Raw genomic sequence first — 20,396 nt, forward strand, 5'->3', positions numbered from 1 at the left:
TGTAAAAACATGGAGAAAAAATTGAGGAGAAAAGCATTCAGTGATTGATAATTACGGCTTTGTGGGGCAGGAAGTAAATTGTACTACATTCCGTGAAAAATATTCCAAATTGTTCTAGATTGAGATTTAAAGACAATTTCTAAGAATAACAATTGGGTACATCTATATACTGTTCCATCTTTATAAAGGATGAGTGAGTGACATCATGTGTTGATTTTTCTTTCTTTATGATCATGAGACTGCTGTTCTCATGGCAGTTTTCCCAATTTAAGAGCAAGTACCTAGAGGGACATGGACAACTTCTTGAATGCTAAAATTTAAAATCCCCAAATATAAGTTCAAATGACACCTTTTTTGGCATTCTGGTTTTCTGACTCAATGGCATATGAAAAGTTTAGTTTAGTAGGTAAGCTATTGTTTAATACTGAAGTCATATTTCCATTTGTTAAAAAGAAAATAGGATTTATAACATCATTAAAAGGGGTTCTCAGTCCTTGAAGCAGTGAGATACACCTTATTCAGTTAAATTACTTAGCAACACAATAAGATATACTAAAACAGAAATTAAGATTTTCCCTCCTTCATATTAAGACAGGATAGCTTTAATTAATAAAAGTAAAGTCAAACAAACCCCCCAAAATTAAAATCCCTGTTTGATATTTAAGCTAAAATACTTACAGGCCCGTTTAAAGGAATGATCCCCACTTTCTTTAAAATGGAGTTATATATCTATGTTTATATTCTATAACAGATGTGCCATTTTAGAAAAACAGAAGAGGTGTATGGAACTGATAACCTTAGTCCGGAGTGGCTAGGTTATCATTTAAAGCCAGGGTATATCTTTTTTCTTTCTTCATAAATATTTTGTCATTCAGAAAAAAATTCACAGAAAAAGAAAATTATGTTTAAGTGAGAGGGGATGTTGTATGCCCAAGTTCTTTAGCATGGAAGAGGGCCGATGGCTGGGAACTGCTTGAGAGAGGACAGAGCAAGGTAAGGAGGCTCTTGGTGCAATGATGCTTGTCTTCAGACCCATATGGTTTCTAGGTGAGAACCTTGAGGAGAAGAGGCACGCCTTGTGCAATTAAGTGTTTCCTGCCTTAGCTAAGTACTTCCCAGGCAGTATGAGCAAAATAGATTGGTGGATAAATGATAAGAAGGACAGTAGGTGACATCATAGGTGACATGGACCACTGGGTTCAATGAAGGAGCCTGTGTTTTGGAACTATTCAGACACCTCTGTTGAACTCTAGCTCTGCTACCCCTTTCTTGGGTGGCCTGACATATGTTATTTTCTCTACTGAGATTGTGATATCTCTATTTTAAAGGGGGATACTTACTGTTGGGATTTCAAGGAGCCAGTACAAACTGGTCTTTCATTCCCGAGTTCCAAACAGACCATGAGAGTGATGGCAATTGGATCATCAGCTTTATTGCTGCAAAAGGAAGCTGGCAATGTGACTTAATTCTATGGCCCCATGGTCTTAATAATAGCCCTGCCCTAAGTCAATGGAAGTGTGAAGCATGAGAATGCAACTCCCCTCAACACCTACCCACAGGGCATTAGGATTGAATGATTTCATTTATGGAGGTAATCAGTAAGTCTTCCTTCTCATCCCGCTCTTCTAATCTGATTTTGAATGTTCTGTAAATCCGTGGAAATGAGCATATTAACTGGGTTAGGCAGGGTTTACGGAGCCAATTTTCTTTCTTTCCTTTTTTTTTTTTTTTTTTTTTAAGTCTTCTAGGGGCCAGGCATGGCGGCTCATGCCTGTAATCCTAGTACTTTGGGAGGCCAAGGCATGCAGATCACTTGAGGTTAGGAGTTCGAGACCAGCCTTACCAACGTGGTGAAACCCTGTCTCTACTAAAAATACAAAAATTCATCAGGCGTGGTAGCAGGTGCCTGTATTCCCAGCTTCTTGAGAAGCTGAGGCAGGAGAATTGCTTGAATCTGGGAGGTAGAAGTTGCAGTGAACCAAAACACACCACTGCACTCTTGCCTGGGTGACAGAGTGAGGCTGCGTCTCAAAAAAAAAAAAAAAAAAAAAAAAGCCTTCTAAAAGGTGTCTGCCATGGCCTCATGGGTTGTTCTGTTGCCTAATCAATGATTCTTTGGAGCCAGCTAGAATAGGGCTTTCTTAATGCTGGGTAGAGGGACTGTTTCCAGCAAATGTTTAGGAAACCTGCTTTGCGGAGATAATGGTTTCCTAGCAATAATACCAGCCTGAACTTTCCTGAGCTATATTTTTTGTAGTTTAATCTTCTAGATTGGATTAGGCTCTGACTGAGTTCCTTACACAAGCATTAAGGGCAAGGGATCCGGAGAGAGATTGCACCATCTAAAAGCTGTCACATGTCATATAAGAATGTCAGGATGAGTAGACTTATTTTAACTACTTGGAAAAGTTTATAAGATTCCCAAAACCTTTATACCTCCACACCTTTTTGTTATTTTTATTACCATCTGTTTACTGTCCTATTATGATTAGCCAGAAAGCTCTTAAAATGGAAAGGATTTATGTGCATGTATTTAGTGGTAGTAAAGAAAAAAGAGCAGTGGAGTGAATATTTCTGCCAGGTCGGTGGGGGACCTAGGAGGGGAGAGTAGGCTGTAGCATCTTGTAGGCTGCATCTCAGAAGCCTGTGGAAAGAGAAAAAACAGAGCATGGGAGACAGGGGCAGGGGCCCTGTCAATAATAAGAAGTCAATAATAGAAATTACACTCGGTTCTTAGTAAGCCAGAGACAAATAGGTAGGTTTCCTGAACATAGCTAGACTGAAATTAATGCTTGTAAAAGTCAAGAAGTTTTTTAAAAAGTATTTCCTAATTTATTCCTAATTTAAAACTAAAACAGTTTTTCTTAGCAAGTTATCCTGACATCACAGATATGTTAATTTGGATAAGATTCTTAGATGAAGTGAATTGATTAGTGTAAAAATTAATTCATGAATCTTAGATATCAGCAAGTGAGTAGGATTTGGGAGCTGTTTGACAATATTTCTTACATATAGTATTTGTTTTTCCTAGATCATCTGACTGCCAGTATTTCATCTTGAGAGTGGCAATTTAAAAAGGAAAAACATTTTTTTCCCCTGGGCTTAGACTCCACTAAAACTTGTGGGTTGAACATTTTACCCAAATATAGACCTTTTAGTGATTAAGCTAATTTACTCTTTTCAAACTGTGACATCCTGTTTATAAGAAAGAAGACTTATAAAAAGTAATCTGAGCATGAACTAACTCTTCTAAAGTCAACATCTTGGTGAACTTATGTGTTAAATGAGTCACAAATATTTGGATGAAGATTTTTTCTGGTTTTGAAAGAGAAAGTACTTGGGAAAAAATGTCATTTTGGTTTCATTGAAATGGAAACATTTGAAAAAATGAAATTCGCTGGTGAGCCGATCATGTAACAGGTTTACACACATATTTCTTAAGTCAGTCCTGTGAAGTTTTAGAGCTGTATCCTCCATGGGCCAACTCTTAACTATCACAAGATGCATTTATAATTATTCCCAGAAATGAGTTTTTAATGTTGCACAAAGTAAAAATTTTATAATATTTGAAAGTAATATTATTTACTTTGTAAAATGTGTTCTTAAAATTATTTTTGTCCCAAAAGAAAGCTGAACGATGCGTATTCAAATTATTTACCTGACAGAAAAATGCTTTTTATTGACCCTTTATTATTTGAAATTGTCATTATGAGCAACTTAAAATTTAATTTATCTACAATGTTATACTCAGTATTTTATACTTGATTTAATATATACTTGCAATTCATACTTGATTTTTAATATATACCTGCAGCTTATTAGCAAAATTAAATTTCTCTACAATAATGTTATACTCAGTATTTTATACTTGATTTTAATATATACTTGCAATTTATACTTGATTTTTAATATATACCTGCAACGTATTAGCAAAATTTAATTTCTCTATGATAATGTTATACTCAGTATTTTATACTTGATCTTTGATATACTTGCAATTTACTGGTTGAATTTTTGTGAATTGGGCAAATCCATGCTCTGTTTAAGCACCTCCAGTCTCTATGCTGTTGGTCCTAAAATCCTTATCTTCTGCCCTGTTCTATTAAGTGTTAGATTTGCATGTAAGGATCTTGTTGGTTATTACCTCAAGCACTTCGAACCTGCCAGTTCTCCGTTTTAATTACTTTTTTTTTAAAGTCACTCTTTCTTCCCCTATTCAGTTACAATGTGGGTCTTTGGTCATCAGAGAGCTCTTCCTCTCACTTATCCCACCAAGTAATTGGCCATCAATCCTTGATGATTTGGCCTGTAAAATGACTCTCCTTGCCATCTCTGCCCTAACTCAGACACAATAATTTCTTAGCTAATTCAGAACAAAAGCTTCTCATGGGGCTTCCCTGTCAATTTGTTCTTCTCTGCCACTAGATCTTTCTGTGGAGATAGTCAAACACGAATATATAGGACTTATCTCCTGAGAGACTTTTACCTATTCTCCATTGAGTTAAGATCAAATCTTTACAATCTGATACAGCCTACTTTTTCTAGATTTCTCTCTTCTACTTATCTGCTCTTTGGCCCATTACATGTGGAGATTTATCCATGACTAAAAGTCATTTGACTATACTATATATTTTCCACACTGTGCTATTCCATGTTTTGATCCTCATTACTTAAGACTCACTTTTCCCCTTCTTACTTTCCTTCTTCCAGAAGTAAAAATCACTTCTTCTATGTCCTCTCATAGTACTTCTTTATTCTCTTTGCCATCATGCAATACACCTCATTGAGGTTAACTGTCTATATGAAGATTTCTTGGGCTAAATTATGAATTTTTCAAGAGAGATATTTGATTTCTTATTTGTGAAAATAAAAATAGTTTCACTGTTGGGACTTAATAAATGCCCCCATATTAATGGGATACTGAACAAAGGATATGTTGAAATGAACCCAGATTCTTACAGGTATTATTGTTCCAAGTGGATGGAGAAGAACTTCAAGGATTAGAGTTAAAAAAAAAAAAAAGCCTTGCCAATTTTTTTTTCTTGAGAGCTACGGTTTTTTTTTTTATGACAGTCATGGGAATTTCTCAGAAAAGTCAGAGAATAATGAATGGTAGTATCACCTGCAAATTTCTATTTGTTCTCATTCGAACCATCAAGTCATTGTTTCTGGCATTTGTCAGTGATTCATTGTACTGATGACTTTAAAATAAGAACCATCACTAGAGTTGTTCACTTGCTGTTCAGTTTGGCATTAAGTTGATTAGTTAGCATGTATTTATTGGCAATGAGGTAAATAATGCTAAGTTAAATGCACACCAACAAAAGTGTAATCCCTGTCTTCTATTTGTTAAAATAGAGGTGGAAAAAGAAACAGTACACATAGATTAATTAAGTGCTAGACTGAGATGGATTATATAAATGTAAATAAAACATGGAGCAAGGAAAAATCATGATGATCTGAAGAAGCAATGAAAGATTTCATTAAGAAAAACTTAACTTGTTCTTGAAAAATAGGTAAGAATTACGAGTGAAAATGAGAAATTCTAAATGAAGAAAATAATATAAGTCCATTGACAAGAATACTAGATTTCTATGTTTTGCAAACCAAAATTTAGTTCGTAATTTTAGCAATACCTAGATTGTTTACTTTTAAGACTATGAAGTTATTTTGTTTTACTTTGTTTTGTCTCCAGGTGGATCCGATATTGAATATCTGGACTTCTATAAGCCTGTCGTGTGGTTCTGGATCCTTGTAGGGCTTGCTTACTTTGCCGCTGTCCTGAGCATGATTGGAGATTGGCTCCGAGTGATATCCAAAAAGACAAAAGAAGAGGTGAGAATTAAGAAGTGTGCAAAAAACTTCTATTTAGTTAATTCAATAAAGGTTATTTTAAATTATTTTTATGTTTACATTTAAAATATTTAAACATTTTAAAATGTTAATATTTTCTATTTGGCATGAACTTGCTGTATGAGGCTGTGAGCAAATATATGAGTTGTAATTTATTCACTTAGAAAATGTTTCTATGCCAATTGCTGTCTCAGAACTGAGGGTAATTTCTAATGAAAAAGGATGTAACTAAAAACATTTTCTTTGTTATTTCTTTTTCTTTTGTTTTCTCTCTTTTGTTCTCAAGGGCACAAAATAAATTTTATTCTGTAAAGAAAAATATAATAGAAAATATTTGTATCAAGATATCAGTAGCATGAAATAGTGGATGTTTTAAATAATGTGGGAGGTTTTTTACCTTTAACTTATTTTATTTTTCTTATGTCTATATAAATTTGTACATACACATGTATATATATTCCAAAGCAATATGCATTATGGCCGTTTTCCCTGTGTATAGATTTTAACAATTTTAAAAGGTATCAATTTACTTATCTTATACAACTATACATATAGAAGTGAATATTAGAATTTTGACCCATGAAATTTTGGAAAATTTGAAATTTAAATATTGATTTTGAAATTCTATTGTTTGGAAATTAAATTTTGATTTCCTATTTACATATCCAGGATCACTATTAGTTTGAATGTGACAGGGTAATGTCTTATTATGAAATGTGTATTTCTTGCTTCTGGGTCTTAGTTAAATTTGCTAATTGTTTCAGAGAACAACAAATCTGTAAAACCTGTCCCTATAGTACCCATTGCCTTCCTTTAACTATCTATTCCTAGACCACAGATATCAGTGTCAGATTCTTTGACGGCTATAAGCATGAATTCTTTAAGCATACACCCAACAGAAATAGAATAAGATAGAAAATGATGAAATTAACTTCCCTTTACAAATGTTTTCTTTGAAAATTATCAAGTCATATAATTTTTTTTTTTTTTTTTTGAGACGAAGTCTCGCTTTGTTATCCAGGCTGGAGTACAGTGACATGATCTAAGTTCACTTCAACCTCTGCCTCCCAGGTTCAAGTGATTCTCCCACCTCAGTCTCCCGAGTATCTGGGACTACAGGCTCACACCACCATGCCCAGCTAAATTTTTTTTTGTATTTTTATTAGAGACGGAGTTTCTTCTTGTTGGCCAGGCTGGTCTAGAACTCCTGACCTTCAAGTGATCTGCCCGCCTCTGCCTCCCAAAGTTCCAGGACTACAGGCATAAGCCACCATGCCAGGCCAAGTCATACAATTTTTTTATTTATACCCAAGTTGCCTGTGTGAACTAGCAAGAATGTAAATTATCCATACTTTACTTCAAGGATACCATATTTCCTAATTGGGAATTTACTTATTCAGTCTGTGTGCATTAGTCTATATCTTAGTTGCATCATCAAATAGAAATATTTTTATTATAAACAAGTCAGTAAGACAATATGCTTGACACTATAATTTAAATTGTATGAAAAGCCTTGCTTTGAATAGGACCTCAATGGATTTGCCTCAACCTTAGGCTCATTGTAGGTGGTGTGCGTGTGTGAGTGTGGTGTGTGTGGGGGTGGTGGGAGATGGAAGAGAGAGAGAGAAATATAATAGATGGTTATTCTTCACATGTACTTCATGTGTATCTTGAGATGCTAAGGGAAAAAATGGAAATTGTAGCTAGGGAATGTTTTGGACAACATAGCTAAAAAGAGAACTACTCAAACATCAAGCAATAATCTGGCTTTCAAATGGATTTGAAAACACATGCACACAAGCATGTATTTCTTAAATAAAATAGACTTGGGCAGAGCCTATTTCATACAGTCAGGTAGTTAGGAAAAGTATTGTTTTGCGATACACAAATACACACATATAATATTATAAATAAACTATGCATTATATACATACACACATACATACATACTTAATATCTTAATATTTTTGTGGTCCACAGTCCAAAAATTTGAAAGCCACTAAGGCACAGATAGTACAGAGGGAAATTTTATATCTTTATGAATTGATGAAATTGGTATAGAATATCTGCTTAAATGTTTAAAACTCGTATTACTAAAAAACAGTGCTTTTTGTGATAGGACTAGCTGGGTCAAAGAATTAGCATACTTTTCCAAAGTAATGAGTCTGCTCTAGCTGTTGCAACAAAATATGAGAGACTGGGTGGTATAACAACAGACATTTTTTTTTTCCTCACAATTCTGAAAGCTAGAAGTCCAAGAAGGTGCTAGCAGGGTTGGTTTCTGGTGAGGCCTGTCTCCTAGGCTTGCAGGTGGTGCCTTCCCACTGTGTCCTCATATGGCCTTTTCTCTGTGTGCATGCATGAGAGACAGCGAGGATCGTGTAAGCATGCACACTCTGGTATATTTTTCTCTTCTTAAAAGGACACCAGTCCTATCGGATTAGGGCCCCAATTTTATGACCTCATTTAACCTTAATTACCTTCTTTAAAGCTGTGTCTCCAAATGCAGTCACACTGGGGCTTAGGGCTTCAACATATGACTTATGGGGAGACACAAATCAGGCCATAACACCATCTTTTCAAATAAATACAAATTTCTACATAACTGATTTATTCAAAATGAAAAACAAAACTGGGTGGGGTTGCTTACGCCTGTAATCCCAGCACTTTGGGAGGCTGAGGCGGGTGGATGACTTGAGCCCAGTAGTTTAAGATCAGTCTGGCCAACATGGTGAAACTTCATCTCTACTAAAAATACAAAAATTAGCTGGGCGTTGGGGTGGGTGCCTGTAGTCCCAGCTACAGTGAGGGTGAGGCAGGGGAATCCTTTGAACCTGGGAGGTGAAGGTTGCAGTGAGCGGTGATGGCGCTACTGCACTCCAGCCCGGGTAACAGAGCCAGACTCTGTCTCAAACAAACAAACAAAAAATGTTGTGTGCCTATTTATGAGTGATCTTCATGACCCTCAACTGAAAGTGTGAGATGTAGCATTGTGTTTTCATGCTCATTAAACATTGCACGGTTTTTTGGTTTTGTTTTGTTTTTTGTTTTTTCTTACCACACATCTTTTGGCATCTACCTAATATTCTGGGTAGCATGTACTTTCTGGTGATTGCATCTGTCGAAAGCTCACGAGTCAAGGCTATGACCAGAGCTTTAAGTGAACCCTCCGAAGCTGCAGCTGCTCTGGACAGGGGAGCCAGTTGAAATGAAGCTTTCAATTGGAGTAGATATGTATATTTTCTGATGTATAATGTAATTTAGGGAACTGCAAAATGGGGTCATGAATTCAACAGAGAATGTGAAGAAAGACAGGGAAAGGCCCCTTATAATTTTCAAAATATTATCATGGCCAAAGTTTTTATAAACAAAATACTATTAAAATTTCTAAAGCAATGGAAAATGATTATTAGACAATTTTAGTTTTGAAATAACTCACTAAAGGGTATAAATCAATAAAAGCCAGCTAAATATATTCTAGTTCTTATCTCTGTGTAAAAATGAACCAATGCCAGGTGACTGCTCAATAGATATTCCTTACTTTCCATGCCCAAGTCATTCCAGGCACTGTTAGTTTTAAAAACTCCCAAAGTGTTAAGAAACAACAAGGTTATTTCTAGTTTTCAGTTTTGATGAATAAAAACACTAAACATTTTTGATAACTGGGAATCTTCTTCACTAAAAAATTTAACTGGTACAAAATATAAAAAATACAAAATTAAATATAGCTTCAAATTTTCCAAGTGATAATACTTGGAAACATGCTTTCCCTGAATGAAAAGATTTTGGCTAATAACCCCAGTCTTATATTATTTTTTCAAAAACAAATCTGCTTAAACCATATTGGTTTAAGTATGAAAATATAGATCTAGTCATATATGCCCTTATTCCATTTCTGTTTTTTATGTTAAAACATATTCTGTTTCCAGCCAGGCGCTGTGGCTCACGCCTATAATCCCAGCACTTTGGGAGGCTGAGGCGGGTGGATCGCCAGAGGTCAGGAGTTTGAGACCAGCCTGGCGAACATGGTGAAACCCCATCTCTACTAAAAATACAAAAATTAGCTGGGTGTGGGGGTGGGTGCCTGTAGTCCCAGCTACTCAGGAGGCTGACGCAGGAGAATCGCTTGGACCTGGGGAGGCGGAGGTTCCAGTGAGCCGAGATCATGCCACTGCACTCCAGCCTGGGTGACGGAGCAAGACTCCATCTCCAAAAAAATAAAAATAAAATAAAAAATAAAATAAATTCTGTTTCCAATGAAGAATAGTTTTAATGAAATTATGTTTTGTTTTCCATCAACATGCTGAAATAAAACATGGTATAGCTAATCCATCTGAAATATTTGAAGAGGAAATGATTTGTTGAAACATACTATATATTCAAAAGTGCCACATATAATTATCGTTGATCTGCATCAAGGAAAACAATAATGAGCTTGGTAATTTTCCAGTTTTGCACGGAAACATATGCATTTCTGTAAAAGCATTTCTTTGTCTATTTTTTAAGCTCCAGTGGAGGGTAGGCACATGTTTAACAGAAAGGATTGGTAAGCCAACTTATCTTTTCCATGAAACTATGTACTCTCTTCTGAGTAAATAATGTTTCCATTCACAAAATAAAGCTTATTTAGATATTCTGGATAATACAATAATACTGCTACCTGAGGGAGGCATAATAGAAATAAGATGTGACCACGAAACTCAGAAGGTAAAATCTGTGCTTGCTTAGGAGGAAAGCAGGGAGTAGAGCATCGTTACTACACACAGGCATACCTCAGGTTCCTACTGTTTACATTTCTTGAGCTTGAAAGGGCCTGTGATTTCTACATATTTCTTCTATCGATGCCCATGCACCAGTGTTTGGGTGCTCCTGTGCACATATGAGATAAACACCCCCATGGCCCACACCATAGCATGCTAGCGTTGTCGGGCTGGGTGGCACCACAGCTGGCCACAGTGAATTGATAGGCAAGCAATGCTTCTCTACCAATATCATTTCCTTAGTCTCTGGAGATGTTTATTGCAAATAGAGGCTCTCACTTTAGTAAGTTGGCATTGTATTGTATGAAAACTACACCCTTTGACTGGACAACGCTAGTGCCAAGAAGCCTTGAAAGACTGTCCCTGAATTTTTATTTCACCCCAATTTTGTGAAGGGGCCTGAAAATTTGAAAGAACATAGTTCTGTTTTGTTTTGTTTTGTTTTGTTTTGCTAATTACCTGGTGGCAGCATTTGGTCTCCTTTAAATTTCACTCTGGGTGGCAATGACTGTTTCAGGAAAAGAGCTGGGACTTGGAGGCTCTTTATCTTTGCCAGAGATGAGCAATTAAGAAACAGTTGCAGACTGGGCCCTGGAAAGTTTGCAGTAGATCACTTTATCATTATTTCTTATGGGAGAAGTGCTTTCAATCTGAAAGATTTTATATGCCATTTGAATAGCTTAGACTTTATTCAGAAAACTTTAGGGAGCCATTGAAGGATTTTAAGTAAGTGGAATGAATGATGTTGGCAACAGTGAGGAAGATGAATTAGTTGCAAACAAAGCTGGATTCAGGAAAATCAGTTGAGAGAGTTATTGCAGGTATCCAGATACTATCAAACGAAGGGTCTAGGGTAGCAGTGGGATAGAGATGAAAGTTCAGATTTCAAAAATATTTGGGGGATAAAAGGAATAGAATTTGGTAACCCATTAATTGTGCACAATAAAGAGGAAAGGAGAATGACATCCATAATTCTAACTTTGGGTAGGATTACAGAATGCTGGAAAATGAGAGATTTTGCATAAATTGGAGCAATGAGATAGTTTTATTTTGGACATGTTGAGATTGCAGACGTAACAGATATTCAGGTAGTTCAATTCTAGAAAATTGCATCTGCATGCCTGGAATGTAGGAGAAATTAAAGCTGGGAAGATAGTTTGGGGCCATCACTACCTGAGAGCTGTGAGTATAGATGAATTCACCTAATGAAGATTCGTAAAGGAAGTCAATAGTGGAGTTAAAAACAGAACCTGGAGTAACACCTTCACTTAAGGTGTGGGATGTGGAGACTATTTAGCAAATAATGTAGTTAAATAAATTGATTTGTGGTTGGGTCTGTTGGAAAGGCAAAGGCATTGAGGTTTTGCAGAGAGGAAGATGGTTACAGTGGTAGGTCATATTGGCTAAAGAAAATGGTAAAGAAAAAGAATCCAAGAAAAGGCTAACATAATCACATAAAATCGATGAATAAAGTACTAGAATTCCGCATTAGGTTGTGCTCCTGATGCACCACTCTTGTAGAAAACAATGTAAATCTTGTTCCCTGGCATGGGTGCAATACAGTAGCTATATCTTAAGATAGTTCTGGCCACATAAAACACAATTTCAAAGGGCAACAGTCACAGTGTTCTTATGGAAATGGGAGCCTTTGGAGACTGACTAATAGAAATCCGTATGAATGGTGCCCTGGGGAATTGAGCCATGGCATGGCGACCAGTTAGGAATTAGAATTATTTAATGTTGAGTTCCTAAATTATTAATTCGTTCAAAAAGTGCTATTAAGTTCTTACTATGTGATGGGTGCTGTATTGGGTGCTGTGAGTAACTCTTCATCTGTGGTAGTTTGAAGTCCATCTCTTTATTGGGAGGATTGCGTAGGTGGTCTGTTTGCTTACTGATCTTTATAATGCTTGCTTTATAATGCATAGTATTCACTGACTGTAAAATTTCTCAGGTTTATGTCTTACACATGTAACTCTTCTTTGACCAAAGGATAAGAATAAAGTAAAATAGAAGCAGGAAGTGTCACAATGGGCTGTTCAAACTAAGGAATACATAAAAGACCCATCTTCTCTTTCCCACGGGGAGAGGGGTGTCCTTCACTCTGTGATGGGGAAAAGATCAGAGCAATCAGATTTGAGGTTCATCTGCTGGTCAATGTTGGCTCTGCCTAATCAAGCAAAGAAGAAAGTTCTTTCTTTCTCTAGTCACAGTCTGAGTTCAGCAAGTTATTGTCTATTTAGTAAATAGGCAATTGGAGAGGAGAATAAAACAAGGCAAGAATTAAATTATGCTTGAAGGCAGCATTAACTGCCAGAAGCCCAGACATGTCTAATTTCTAAGTGAATTGTATGAGCACTCATTTCTGCAGAACCAAGACCCTAATTATGTCTCTGTGTAGCCTCAGTATTATGTTGCATGTATGAACCTTTGTGGTTCGAACTTCAGGAAGGCCTTAATAAGTCAAATGTGTACTAAAAATGAAATAGGATTTGAACATGTTCAGAAATGGAAACACTTCTAGAATACATTTTAAGTTATTTCCCTTTTAATACTAAATGAGAGAATGATGTAAAATGCACAGCTGTCAAATAATAATGGCTAATAAGGAAGCAGAAACACACAGAGGTACAGTGACTTGTGAAAGGTTATACAGCTAGTAAAGTGGAAGAGTCAATAATGAACTCAGATAGCTTGACTCCATGGCCTAGCCTTTTAACGTTTTAGCTATGCTGCTTCCCAAGTGCTCACAATGTTTCTTATCTGTTGTTGTTACTATTTATTTCTGCCTCTGCCTTCTCATCTCACTTCTTCCTGTCCTCCCCCATTCTTCTCCTCCCTCCTTCCCTTTCCTCTTCCTTTCTCCTTTCTCCTCCTCCTTTCCTCTTTTCTCCTTATGTGGGTAATACTGACTCATCAGAAACCTGCGCCCGAGGCTTACCCATCTGTTAATGTGTAACTACAGAGAAGGACTTTTTGTATTTAATTTGGTTACTAATTATTTATGGTATAGATCAGCGAAATCTCGAAACCTAAAATTTTTACATTCTTTCAAGTGAAAAGAAATGATTTGTATGATTTCTGAAAAGTGAATGGGTTTTGAGGCCAACAGAACTGAGATTTAATTCTATCTCAACTATTTACTAGCTCTGCAGACATCACCAAAATGTCTTATCTCTTTTGAATCCCTATTTCTTTTTTGGTGAAATTAAGGTAATGATACCTCCTTTATGAGTTTGCTGTGAAGATGTGGTGAGGAGTGTATGTGATGTGGCTGAATGCTTACTGAACGCTTGTTTCTTTCCACATGGGTTTCTGAATAAATTAATATCAAACTATCTCAAATCAAATAGTTTTATAAAGTTTTAAGACTATATATATATATAATATCATCATATATTGTTCTATGTAGAACGTAAAATATCATGAGCGCTTATAGGTCTAAACATTTTACCTGGTTGAAATAATAAGTAAACACAAAAGAAAAGATAAACAAACAAAAACTATTGAGAGCGTGTATATTGCTAGAATTTAATCACAAAACCAGAGACCAAAATAGCCTAGTAAAAAAATGAATATAGAAATTTCAAATATGTTGGATATTCTATGGACTTTTTAAACAACTAGTTTCTACATTAAATGTTCCTAAAATCTACCCACATGCTCTTTTTGTTGTTGTTGTTGTTGTTGAATTAGACCCACACATTTTCTAGTGTCTCGCTGTCTCAATTGAGGTAGACCCTGTCTGGATTCTTCCTTTTATTAAACCAAGAGGCAATAGCTCAATGTTTTCTTAAAAAAATAAAAATGTGCAGGAAGATTACTTTTGTTTTCTTCCTTTTTTTAAATTTTAGGTTGAATTCTTAGTATAAGTGATAACTTTTTTTTTGATTCATGTATTTCACAGAACGTCATCTGGTAATGGAAATTCAGAATAATTTTTTTTCTATTCCTTTGTAAATAATAGGAAAATAAGTTAATAGTTTCTGCCTCAAAGCTCTTTATAAGTAATTTCATTTTCTTTAGCTAGAGAGCACATTATGAGGATTTAGTGCATCATGATATATTATTTTTCTTTTTTGACTATTTGAGACTGTTACCTGTTTTGAGAATTTGTGTTAGGAAAAGTGGTCACCGTGAACTTGGCTTTCAAAATTGTTTTTGGACATTCTTCAGCAAACCAAAGTATTGCACTTGCCTGTATTCAGAGCTAAAAACAATCTCATTTTACAAAAAAAATCAAGCTATGTTTGCTGAGAACAGAAGAAAATGTGTTTTCAAACATAGATCAAAATGAACTTGGTTTTAGTTCCTCTTTAAGATGGCTTTTTCTAAATGAATATTAGCTTGTGATTGGTTGGGACTGAGAGTAGGGGGCATTTAGAATAATCAAGTCAGGGATTATTTAATCATCTTTTGCAACAAAGTATGATGATTTGTTTAGCGTTCAGTGGATGAAATCCTAATTATAATAAGAGAATTTAGCTCTTCCTGCCTCAAACTTGATTTGAACCAAATGAACGGCTTCTAATAAACGACTCACATGCATGTGTGTGCATGCACATGTGTGCCCATGTGTGCATGTGCACCCACATAAAATCTATTTCAAAACAAGGTAGAATGTCTATTCTTTCTCCAGCAAAAGTGCTAGTCATCAGTATTGATCATGAAATATTTTCATTTGACTCTTTTTCCAGATACATATTAGAATTGTTCTTCCTCTTCTTTTTTGTGTTTGGTTAACCATATAAATAAATCTGGCCACGGATTTGTGGGCAGAATTCATATGAGTGAATGAGAAGATCATTTTTTTTTTTGAGAGAGAGTCTCACTCTATTGCCCAGGCTGGAGTACAGTGGCACGATCTCGGCTCACTGCAACCTCTGCCTCCCAGATTCAAGCGATTTTTCTGCCTCAGCCTCCCAAGTAGCTGGGACTACAGGCACACACCACCACACCCGGCTAATTTTTATATATTTAGTAGAGATGGGGTTTCACCATATTGGCCAGACTGGTCTCGAACTCCCGACCTGACCTCAGGTGATCCACCCGCCTCGGCCTCCCAAAGTGCTGGGATTACAGGCGTGAGCCACTGCGCCCGGCTGGGAAGAAGATTTAATTGCATCTGTGAGTGCCTCAAGATCTTCTTGCCTTCCAGCACAATTACCATAGGAGATCATGGATGCCATGTCAGCCTGGGTCCCTGAGTAACTACAATGAGCAGAGTCCCCTGCTGACTTGTTGTGGATATTTAGCCAGAACAAGAGATTAACCTTTGTTGCCTTAAGCCACTAAGATGAAGGGGCTGTTTGTTCTATATAACCTCTGCTATCCTGATTAATTTGGTAACACATCATAATCATTTTTTGTCTAATTCAAGGACAGAATCACAATGATAATATTATTATTTTAATAATAGTATTGTTCAAGGAAAGAGTTAAAATAATAATTTGGGATATTTAGACTTTATGTGCCACATTCATATTTGGTAAGTTTTACACTAGCTTCCAAATCTCTGACAGGCTTAGGTGTATTATCTACATTATCTTATTTAAGATTCACTAGTAGTTTTAGTAAAATGGAAGCATCAAGGTAAGAGTTCAAGTAAAATAGAGCAACCTGCCTTTTAAGAAAACCCTTCATGGGCTGTAAATTCCAGAGACCAGATCCTGTAAAAAGGCAGTTTCTGCTCTCAGCCTTACTGTTATCTCTGTTTCTGATTCTATATACTCATATGAGATTGAGTCCAGTGATGTTGAATCTGTTTTGTATGTAAAATTTCCATAAGAAGAAATATTGAACTGAATGTGTTTTCATAAAATCAATGCATATCAAAGCATTCAGATATGGAAGAGTAGAATACTCTTATATATTATTATTTTTGAAATTTATTAAGTTGAACTGTGTGAAATTATTGACATTCAACTGTTTTTGACCTTAAAAATCACAGTCTCACATAATTCAATGTAATATTCTAAGGAAATATATTTGAAACTCATATTTCCAAGTCCTATAAAATCTATTCACTAGATTATAACCTTTACATTAGGGAAAATCATATTTAGCCACACATCTATGTTATATTTTCTTTATTCATTAGTTAACTAAAACTTTTCAAAATCCTATTCTGATTACATACAGACTATGGAATAATTATTGCATCTCAACTCGACAGACCAATGTGTTGCACTTGCATGTTACACAAATCTCTACCTTTTAGACTTGTCATGTGTCCCTCTAAGACTGTCACTCCAAGTTTCCCTCTTCTTTGTTCACGTGAGCACATCATAACTGCTTCTCCTGCTGCTGAAGCTCTCTCTGGGGCCATGACATTCTAATAATGCATGTTGATCCCTCACTTTATTTCCTGTAACACAATTAATATAAGGCTGAAACAGATTGTAACTTTATAGAAGTCCTGCGGATAATTTAAGGGAATTACAGAGCAGAAAATAAAAACTCCATGCTTGGTAATCAGACAGTGCTGTTTCTAGAATCTCTTGGCTATCTTCTTAAAGAATCTCCTCTTGGCCATTTCACTTCTCAATCCTTATAGGGCTCTGCTTTCCACTCCAGACAAATTCATTCTGTTGGATATCCCCTCCCCTGTGGTACAGAGGCCACACTAGCAGAAGACCAGTTGACACAATGATAATGTATGTGCAAACATACTCTCCCCCAGATGGAGATAGCTTTTTAAATCAGGGGTCCCCAACCCCTGGGCTGAAGACCAGTACTGGTCCATGGCCTGTTAGGATCCAGGCCACACAGCAGGTGGTGAACGGTGGGTGAGTGAGCATTACTGCCTGAGTTCTGCCTCCTGTCAGATCAGTGGCAGCATTAGATTCTCATAGGAGCGGGAACCCTATTGTGAACTGTGCACACAAGAGACCTATGCTGCACACTCCATGTGAGAATCTAATGCCTGCTGATCTGAGGTGGAAGTGTTTCATCCTGAAACCATTCCCCCAGCTCTGTCCGTGGAAAAATTGTCTTCCATGAAACCAGCCCTTGGTGCCAAAAAGGTTGGGGACTGCTGTTTTAAATGATTAACTGTGATACTGGCTGTCTTAGTCTGAAGCACATGCATTTGAATTGTTTTCTCATGTAAGGTTGTTCCCAAGAATGGTGGACAGGTACTTGACTTACATGTCTGTGAGTAAACAAGCAAATAAATAAACGAATACGCTCACCAAAGTAGTCACTTTCATAATGAAGGAGGTTTTACTACACTGATACATTCTAGCTCCCATCCAGCATATCAAGTTATTTTGGATTCCTAAAATGTCTGGTTTTTCACCTTTAATTAAACAGCAACACAAGCATATGGAAAAAAAAAAAGTTAACACTGATCATTAGAGAAATGCAAATCAAAAGCAAAATTAGATACTATTTCATACCAGTCAGAATGGCTATTATGGAAAGCCAAAAAACAACAGATGCTGGTTAAGTCATGGAGAAAAAAGAACACTTATACACCGTTGGTTGGATTGTAAATTTGTTTAATCATTGTGGAAAGCAGTGTGTGGCAATTCCTCAAAGAGCTAAAAGCAGAACTACCCTTTGACCCAGCAATCCCATTACTGGGTATATACCTAGAGGAATATAAATCATTCTATTATAAAAACAGATGCACGTGAGTGTTCATTGCAACACTATTCACAATAGCAAAGACATGGAATCAACGTAACTGCCCATCAATGACAGAATGGATACATATACACCACAGAATACTACACAGCCATAAAAAAGAATGAGATTATGTCGTTTGGGGGAACATGGATGGAGCTGGAGGATATTATCCTAACTCAGAAACAGAAATCCAAATACTGCATGTTCTCACTTATAAGTGGGAGCTAAATGATAAGAACTTATGAACACAAAGAAGGAAACAACAGACACTGGGGCCTACTTGAAGGGGGATGGTGGGAGAAGGGAGAGGAACAGAAAGATAATTATTGGGTACTGGGCTTAATATCTTGGTGATGAAATATTCTGTACAACAAACCCCCACGCCATGTGTTTACTTATGTAACAAATCTTCACATGCATCCCCCATCCTAAAATAAAAGTTTAAAAACAAAACAAAAACAACAGAAATGCTTCTCACGTCTTGCAGCTGTTTGTTCATAACCACTCTAGTTTTGCTATTTTCATAAGCTCCCAACATCAGCAAGCACTTGAGTATCTTCTTAGAAAAATGCTACGTATGAAATATTGCCCTAGGTAGAAAATGAAGTTTATTGGGATATCTTACTATATAAGGAAATCCATTTTCAAAATTGGAGACTGTGAGTGTAAACATGATGATTTTTTTCAAGGAATTTCTCACAAATGTCAAAGTTTGTAATATGTCAGTGGCCCCTTCAATTTCCCTTTGCATATTCTTTTGTTTTATTTTGTTTTGTTTTGAGATGGAGTCTCATTCTGTGGACCAGGCTGGAGTGCAGTGGCACGATCTTGGCTCACTACAACCTCCGCCTCCTGGGTTCAAGCAATTCTCCTGTCTCGGCCTGCACAGTAGCTGGGATTACAGGCACCTGCCACCACGCCCAGCTAATTTTTGTATTTTAGTAGAGATGGGGTATCACCATGTTGGCCAGGCTGGTCTCAAACTCCTGACCTCAAGAGATCCACCTGCCTTGGCCTCCCAAAGTGCTGGGACTACAGGTGTGAGCCACTGCACCTGGCCCTGTTGCCTATTCTTAAGAAGCTATTTCTTTTAGTGAGGGCATTTTTTATGATATCTAGTTTTATATACATATATATATATACACACACACACACACACTACATGTACACTATAGATATACTATATATAAATATATGTACTATAAATATATAGTACATATAGTATATATATAGCGTGTGTATGTACATATGTGTGTGTACACACATACGCACATGTATAAATTCATCTTAGCTCTCATTTGTGTCATTTCTACCACACTTTGAGAACCTAATGAACGGATTTAACTTAAACATAACTTTGGTTTAATAACTACTGTTTCATGCTCAGTACATGATTCTGAATGAACAGGCAAGGCAACAAGGTCATATATAAGCAGGGCAGGGTAAGAATTGCTTTCCTGTTCTGAAGCTTCATGAAGTGCAGTATGCAAACTATGCAAGTTCAACAAAAGTCAGTATAGTCTGAGTACAGAAAAAATAATGATTTTGCTGAATAGTGTCTCTGATTTGCAAGTCGAGGACTATTATGAAAAGATACATAGCACTAATTGTTTCATTCCAGGAGTACTCATTGATTTGTTTGTTCATAGACATGTTTTTATTGTTGTCCATGATGTGTCAGGCATTTTACTAGGTGTTGGGAATGCAGTCATATATCTATCTATCTATCTATCTATCTATCTATCTATCTATCTATCTATCTATCTAGTAGCATTTTCCCTCAAGGAGAAATTTATAGGTACAAGGGAGTATATAAGCATCTACTAATAATCACTACAGAGTGATACTGTAATAGAGATATACAGGATATGCTTTACATGCAATGGTGCACAAAAATGGGAATTACTAAATTTAACTGGGTGAACTGGGGAAAATTGCATAAAGTACTACCCCGACTTATCTCTTTCTTTCCTGTTTTACATTTCATCTATCAAGTCGTCCTACAACAGTGATCTGAAAATGTATCCAGAATCCAATCACTTCTCACTTGTTTCATCATTTTTTCCTGTGCCACCATGAGCTCACACTAGATTATTGCAGAGACCTCCTAGCTTTCACCTTTGCTTTATGTAAAGTCTATTCTCAACAAAG

At 36.3% G+C, this 20,396-nt stretch overlaps 1 protein-coding gene across 1 annotated transcript in view; it reads left to right on the forward strand.

Annotated features, from left to right (window-relative positions):
• KCNK2 (potassium two pore domain channel subfamily K member 2) overlaps positions 1 to 20,396 on the forward strand; it is a 153,654-nt gene that overhangs the window by 107,568 nt on the left and 25,690 nt on the right. Inside the window, exon 6 of the mRNA XM_032137074.2 lies at positions 5,696 to 5,835. Within this exon, the coding sequence (XP_031992965.1) occupies positions 5,696 to 5,835 (140 nt within the window). The remainder of the gene's footprint in view (positions 1 to 5,695; positions 5,836 to 20,396) is intronic.

The sequence above is a fragment of the Hylobates moloch genome, unplaced genomic scaffold (genome assembly GCF_009828535.3).
Source record: "Hylobates moloch isolate HMO894 unplaced genomic scaffold, HMol_V3 SCAFFOLD_18, whole genome shotgun sequence".
Classification (NCBI taxonomy): domain Eukaryota; kingdom Metazoa; phylum Chordata; class Mammalia; order Primates; family Hylobatidae; genus Hylobates; species Hylobates moloch.